The 6,308-nt window shown below is 50.8% G+C and overlaps 1 protein-coding gene across 2 annotated transcripts; it reads left to right on the forward strand.

Annotated features, from left to right (window-relative positions):
- Positions 1-55: 55 nt before the first annotated feature.
- On the forward strand, positions 56-5,576 carry LOC131592242 (nucleolar protein 12-like). 2 transcript variants are annotated; one of them, XR_009280548.1, is made up of 7 exons: positions 56-308; positions 396-501; positions 600-648; positions 1,061-1,203; positions 2,076-2,176; positions 2,744-3,077; positions 5,023-5,576. XR_009280548.1 is itself a non-coding variant. In XM_058863636.1 (6 exons), exons 1-6 carry the CDS (start codon positions 229-231, stop codon positions 2,913-2,915), a joined length of 651 nt encoding a protein of 216 aa, XP_058719619.1. In that variant the 5' UTR covers positions 56-228; the 3' UTR covers positions 2,916-3,515. The 2 variants fall into 2 exon arrangements, 1 of the variants encoding a protein (XP_058719619.1); XM_058863636.1 differs by lacking the exon at positions 5,023-5,576 and having other exon boundaries at positions 2,744-3,515.
- The last annotated feature ends 732 nt before the right edge of the window (positions 5,577-6,308 follow it).

Consider the following 6,308-nt stretch of genomic DNA (forward strand, 5'->3'; position numbering starts at 1 on the left):
TGAGATCGGGTGCTACACTGCGGCGTTCTCCGCACAAGGCAGCGCCACAGAATCTTTAGCTGGGAGGAAGCTGAAGAGGAGCGTAGCCTGAGGCTCGCACGCCCGAAGCAGAGCGCAGGCCGGGCTCGGGGCCGGGCACAGGCGCACGGCAGCCCCGGGGGCGGCGGGCAGAGCTGCCGGCGTTCCGGCGGAAGGGGCGGGCACCGGCAGCAGCGGCGTGGGGCAGCCATGGGCCGCAAGAAGAACAAGAAGGGTCCGGGCGGCCGCGAGGGGCGGCTGGTGGTGACTTTCGACGAGGAGCGGCGGAGGTGAGGCCGGGCAGGAGCCAGGGCGGGAGGCGGGGAAGGAAGGCATCCCCCGGTCGCTAAAAGCCGGGCGGTTCTGTCCTCTCTCAGGGAGTACCTGACCGGCTTCCACAAGCGGAAGGTGGAGCGGAGGAAGGCGGCGCTGGAGGAGATCAAACGGAAGCTGAAGGAAGAGCAGAGGAAAATGAAAGAGGAGGTGAGGGAAGGGTCTCGTGTACCCCCTCGGCAGGGCGGGCAGTGAGAGAGGCAGGAGGGGCGGGCAGAGGCGCCGCATGACCTGTTTCTGTTCCTCAGCGGCACCAGGAGTATCTGAAGATGCTGAGCGAGAGGGAGGAGGCGCTCGGTACGTGCTGGGCCCTCGGTGGGAGGGAGGGAGGGAGGTGGGCTCCCGTGGTCCGACAGCCTTGACTGGGTGCTGAGAGCTGGGGCAGGGGCGCTCACACGCTGTCCCACAGCAACAGCCGCTCGGTGCTGTCGTGTTCCCCAGCAGTCCGAGCCGTGACCCTGCAGCCCTCTGTCCCGGGAATCATGAGGGTTCTACAGAAAGGAAGGGGCAGGAGAGCATCTCTAAGGTGTCACCAGGTCCCCTCAGAGCGGAGAAGGAACTTGCCCTCCAGGCTTGCAGTGCCAAGTCCCTCTGCCCTTTATCCCTGCGCGCCAGGGCAGGGTGTCACCCCTGCCCAGCATCAGGAACAAGTGAGTTTATCCCGTGAAAAGCTGGGCACTCTGCAGTGCAGGATGTCTTGTGTTCCCAGAGGAGGCTGATGAACTGGAGCACTTGGTGACATCGCGGACAGAGTCTGTGAGCATCGACCACCCAAACCACATCGTAACAGTGACCACCATCAGTGACCTGGACCTCTCGGGGGCACGCCAGCTGGGACTGACCAGCCCCGTGGTAAAGCCTCTTGCTACCTCTCTGTATCAGCTGTTCACACTCCTGGGGCTGCTGAGGTAGGGCTGGTGGTCCCTGAGTATGTCCAAGGCCTTGCAGCTGTCTGGGAACAAGGATGAAGAGGGAAACTCATAACTTTTATATTTTTCTACCATTTAAATTGGGCCTCTAAAGAGAAGGAAATGTCCTGTGTGAATAGCTCACTTCAAACCTCTCTAGAATCCTTTGCTAGTCCCGACTGACCCCGGTAAAAGGAAAAGTGTTACTGGACTGGGTGGCAAAACTGTAATACTTTAAAAGCTGATACAAGACAAGCAGGAAGATTTCAGACTTCGCTGCATGGTCTGTCCTTGACCTCCTTCCTGTGTCCTGTTCAGAAATATTACTGTTAGCATGAGGAGGCATTTCTCCCTCCATAATCCTGTGTTTGGACCACAAATAAGGAAACCAGTCAGTTCTGGCTGTGGTCACTTTTATTTTCAAAATACATGTAACTAAGATCTTATATTTCTTTCATAGAGACTCTCAGGTATTGGTTGTGCTTACATTTGTAAGATCATCTAATCTGAAAATCCACTCAAAGAGGTCTTGATAATAATTTAAGCAAAAGCCAAGACCTTTGGTTCGTTCAATTTTAAACTTCAATCACATGGCCATTAAGATTATGCTGAAGTTTTTGGGTCTTGGGGTGGATTACTGTAAGACATCTCTGATTGTGCCTTTCTGTGGGACTGCAGTAGGAAACCTTGACACTTGGACAGCAAGGGGTGTGGAGAATTAAAAAATCTTCACCTGTGACTAGTTAGTTCACAAAACAGGATGAGACCAAGAAGGCAGTGGAAGCACCAGAATCACGAAAGTGCTTTATTTTTAAGGGAAAAACTGATGGATCTGAAGAAGAGAAAGGAGAAGAGGTGGTGAACAAGCCCGTGAGAACAATGCCCAAGAAGTCCAGAAACCCCTTCCTGTCTGAAAAGTACGTGCAGGTTCCTTCAGGCGTGTGCTGTTGGTCTCTGGCAGCTGCTGGGGATGGTGTGTGTTGCGGGATGCGCGGCGTGGCCGCAGGAGGGGCGCGGTGCAGCCCGGCCAGGGGCGGCAGGGGGCGCTGGCGGAGCGCGCCCCGCTCTGCTCCGGTGAGCGAGCGGGGGCCGGGTGCGCTTCGTCCTCACCTCTTCCCTAGTCCTTCATCGCCGCACATTCCGCAGCGTGCTTAGCTTGTCTCTAGGGTTGAAGGTCAGAGGCTCCTAAAGCTGAAAGCTCAGGCGTTCTTCTCATTTTTCAGTATCCAGGTTTTACAGCTGCTTTGAGGGCATGGAGAGTTACTTTAACTCTGTGGGGTCTGGGCAGCACACTGCTCACAACATTCATTTTTGTTGTTACCGCACATGGAGGCTTGCAGGTTTCCCGCATAGCTTAGAGGGACTTGCCATGTCTGGCATCCATTCCTGCTGGGTCGCACAGAGCTCTCCAGCTATTGTTGTGGTGTCGCCTTGCTTCTGCAAGCTTTAGTCCTCAAACATTTTTCTCTTTCTGCCTTGCACAGAATCTCTTCTCTTACTGCCACGCTGCACATGCACAGCCGGAAAAAGACAAAAGGAAAGAGATCCCAACGTGGGCAAGGCCCACGTAAGAAAATCCAGAAGTCCAGCACAGGGCGAACCACCAAAACTCAGCGTCGGAGGCTGACTGGAAAAATGGGCCGTGACCAAGATTAACAGAGAAACTAGTGTTCAGACCACCAGCTGGGACAGTGCTCCACATCTGGGCTGCTGCTCTTCAGGACCCTGTCATTGTGGGCAGGCATCTTGTTTACATGGCATTCTGACTGGCCACGAACCCAGTTCAGCCTTTCTGTAGCCTTCTGAGCACTGGTCAAGGTGACTAGACACTCTACCCATTTATTTTTGCTGTGATCTCCAGTTAAGTGTCTGGGTGCCACAGAATCCCTTAAAAACTTCTGCTGAAGGTCATGCTCTCTATCTGGCATAAGCCTTCTGTCCTTGCTCCCCCCTCTTTCAGACTTAATACTTGTCTTTATCAAAGAGGAGGATTTGGGGCAGAGTGCAACAGGCACATCGTTGTCAGGGCAATTTGAGAGACTTGGGAGAGCTTTGCTTGCACTCCTGCATCAGTGCCCTGGCATTTGGGCTGTGCAGTAAATCCTTTTTCCATGGAGACATGGTGTCATCTTGTCTCCTGTGTTTCCTCACCACACAACACAGTGCCACACCTGAATGCAGGGGTACTTTTTGTTTGATATTTGTGCCAGGTGAAACTGGGTAACATTGTGAATAAATTTGAAGTCATTTTGCTAAGAAAAAAAAAAATAATCTGTGACTTATTTGAAGCATAGCAGGGGCTGTGCTAACGCCAGTACCAACTGGAAAGAGTGGGAGGTAATTTCTGGTGTTTAAAGGATATTGAAATCCACTGGTGCTTGGAGAATGTAATAGCTAGGAGCTATTTCTGTGGCAAGGCAGAGCCAGCTAGAGCAGGAATGGCTCATTCCATTGTCTGCTGAATATGCCGATCGTAACTGCGATAGCTCAGGGGAGTATGAAATGCCCTAATGCCCTTGCTGTTTGTGTGTGGCCCTCTCCAGGGTGGGAGTGGCAGAGGCTGCCCTTGCCCTTTACCTCAGGGTTGCTGCAGTTATTAGCAGCTAATTGCCTTTCTTCTTAGGACCTCAGTGTATGTTTCTTGCTGTGGTTGCCCTCAGCAGGGGGAGAAAAAAAAATTTGTATGGTTGGAATTTAGGAATACTGGTGGCAAAGCTGTGAGTGAATCCTCTGAGGAGGAGAGTGAGCCCAGGCAGCATGCTGGCCTCTGTCCTGGACTATCCTGGAGTATTCTGCCTCTGTGAGCCAGGCCTCCTCCCATGCCATGTGTGCACTGGAAAGGAAATGACAAAGAAAGAAAAAGCCTATGTGTCCAAAACCCACACCAGAAAAATTTGCAACCCAGCAATGGGCAAGTAAATAGATTCCTCATGCCAGAAATGGGAGGGAAGAGTAAAGCGGTGCCTGAGGCTGCATGGAGGAACATCAGAACAATGCTGATGGCCACCAGCCGCTAAAGTGAGTGGCACCAGCTTGATGTCTCTCCATCGTTACTTGTGGAGTGTGCACCCAGAGCTGTTCTCCAGAGTGTGTTCAGGGGGAGGGTATGATCTCAACACTGACAGCAGAAGCGCTATTTCTGCTAGAGGGAGGGTTCTGGAGGGAACACACGTGCTTGTGGCAAGGAATGGGGCCCTCCTGCACTTCACTTTCCTTTCTGAGGAAGGTAGTTGCTGGGGAGGTGGACACTGTTATCACTGCTGCCTTGTATGCTTGGATTCAGAGTCCCCACCCTGGGCTGAGTTCTTGGGCACTAACACAGAATAAACACTGTCACATTATTAAGGTGTGTGTTTTCTCACCTCCAAAATAGTTCTCAAACACTGCCTTAAAGGCCCCTCCAGAAAGGTCATGGGATTTAATGGGTGAGCTTACCTATCCATCTGTCTCACCTGGGGTTCTTGGGTGTTTCAGAGCTGCAAAAACACAACTCAGGCAAGGCCAAAAGTGTTATGCTGAACTCGATCTCAGCCAAAGTATCCAAGAGATCCTATGTGTGGAGTATAAATTATTTCTTGTTCTGGTTTGGGAGTTAATGCTCTAGAGCGTTCTGTGCTTGGTGGGTTTAAGAGGGATGAAGGGGGGAAGGAGGGGGAAGTTCCGTTTGGAGAGGTGTGTCACACCAAGGGGACTGCAACTCAAGGCTGGAGGACAGGGTGACATCCTTGGTCTAGGTCATACAGCAGCTTTCCCTTCTTTCCAGGACATAGTGCCTTGTTGGGTGACCGTGGACAGAAGGTGACCTGCATGCTTCCTTACCCAAGGAGTTTCCTCTGGAGCTGGGATGGCCCCTGTAAAAGAAGTGTACTGTCTGTTTGAGAAATCTGCTGGAGTGTAGAGTGTGGAATATGGATAAGTTGGCTTCTCCAGCCTGTAGGCAGCCTGGCATGGTAGCTGGGACAGAGCTGGATGACCTAATTGTTCTCCGGATGAGGTGTTAAGAGTGACTTCAGTTTTTGTCATTTTGCTGCCAGGTGATCTGGAAGAATCTCACTTTTAAGTGTTTGCTGTTTCCCTGGCCTAATAACTTATGGAGCCTTTCTCAAGTATCAGCTGAAGTCTCCAACAGCTCCTTCCATGCTCTGAAATCTTTCAGTTCCTGCTAGAAAATGAGTTTTCAAATTAAAAAAAAAAAAATGTGTATGGAAAAACTGAGAACAGAACTGTTAAATCCTATACAGCATTAACCATCAGGATTGTTCACTACAGTATTGATTTCTCCATTTGATTGATTAAAACTTTATTCTGTAATGTGAATTACTGACTCAGCCCTAGCCTGCTGGTTTTGTTATGCAGAGGGTATACTGTCAAGCTACCCCTGAATATATTGAAATGAGGATATGAGTTTTCACACACAAGTTAGTGAGTGAAGTGTTTGCCAGACACATCACAGTTCATACCAGACTTTGGCTTAAAATTATTCTCTTCCTCTTGTTTTCAAGATGGATTTGAGCATTTTGGTGTTGGTTTTTTTTTTTTCTTCCCTAAGCTGCTCAGGAGAAGGCTGCTTTCAAATATAAGGTGCTTGAAAAATGTAAGGTACTTGAAAAAATCAATGTGCTAGTGCACATTTATGGAGCTGCTGCTCCATAAAATAAAAGCAGAGACCAGCAGCTCCCTGTGAACCCCCTTTTCCACAGGCATTTCACGCGTGGCTCTGCAGCTAGGTCACCTCGGGCACCTGCACATTGCTGTGCACGTGCCCCAGGCTCACACAGAGATGCAGGGCTTTGACATGGGCTGCCACACTGGGGTTGCCATGCATGATGGCTTTCACTGGCTAGACTGCGATTCCGCACACATGCACACACAAAAATCTAATTGGGATTACAGAGGATCAAAACCAGACTGGGAGCCAAAAAGATCAGACAGCTGGGGGAAAACTGGAGTGCAGCAAAAAGGAGGAATGGCTGCAGCGTGTGCATGAGCTGTGTGATAATCAGTGCACTGTAGTTACTACTTTTGTAGTGTATCAAGCTCAAGGCTGTA

Source organism: Poecile atricapillus, chromosome W (genome assembly GCF_030490865.1).
Source record: "Poecile atricapillus isolate bPoeAtr1 chromosome W, bPoeAtr1.hap1, whole genome shotgun sequence".
Taxonomy (NCBI): domain Eukaryota; kingdom Metazoa; phylum Chordata; class Aves; order Passeriformes; family Paridae; genus Poecile; species Poecile atricapillus.